The sequence below is a fragment of the Lathyrus oleraceus genome, chromosome 3 (assembly GCF_024323335.1).
Source record: "Lathyrus oleraceus cultivar Zhongwan6 chromosome 3, CAAS_Psat_ZW6_1.0, whole genome shotgun sequence".
Taxonomy (NCBI): Eukaryota; Viridiplantae; Streptophyta; class Magnoliopsida; order Fabales; family Fabaceae; genus Lathyrus; species Lathyrus oleraceus.
The window spans coordinates 245,301,955-245,302,706 of NC_066581.1; the positions used below are offsets into that span (position 1 = coordinate 245,301,955).

The window sequence follows — 752 nt, forward strand, 5'->3', positions numbered from 1 at the left end:
AACTAGGGCTTATCATCAGAATCGACCTTGATTGCTAGACATTGTATTGGTTCATCTAAGTGGTCTATATGGATAGTTGGTGCTTCATTCTTCCATTTGACTTTGAACATATATGCCAACATGTCTAGAGCATCTGCTAACTGGTTTTCTTCCCTAGGAATGTGATGAAAAGAGATTTCATCAAAGTAGGGTACCAATTTTCTGATATGCTCTTTATAGGGTTTCAACTTGTTATCCTGAGTCTCTCAATCACCTTTTACCTGACTTATTATCAGAGCTGAATCACCGTATACCTCAAAAATCTTGATCCTTAAGTCGACGGTTGCCTCCAAACCGTAGATACATGCTTCATATTCTTCCATATTATTGGTGCAGTCAAAACATAATTTGGCGGTAAATGGAAGGTGGAAATCGGTTGGAGAAGTGATAACTGCACCCATGTCGTTACCACGAGCATTGGAAGCACCTTCGAACATGAGCGTCCATCGTGATCCTGCTTCGGGGTCTTCCTCAGGGCTTATCTCGGAGCCAGGCATAGTGAAGTCTCTGATAAACATGATGTCTTCGTCTGGAAAGTCAAACCTCAACGGTTGATAACCTTCCACAAGTAAGTGAGCAAGGTAGTCAGACAGAACACTCCCATTTATTATCTTCTGGGTCACATACTGGATATCATATTCGATTAACATTTGCCACCGCGCGATTCTACTAGTAACAACAGGCTTTTCGAATATATACTTTATCAGATCCAT

General features: G+C 41.1%; 1 protein-coding gene across 1 annotated transcript; it reads right to left on the minus strand.

The window, feature by feature from the left end:
• Positions 1 to 245: 245 nt before the first annotated feature.
• LOC127130681 (uncharacterized) lies at positions 246 to 752 on the minus strand. Its single transcript, XM_051059649.1, has one exon. It carries the CDS (start codon positions 750 to 752, stop codon positions 246 to 248), a length of 507 nt encoding a protein of 168 aa, XP_050915606.1.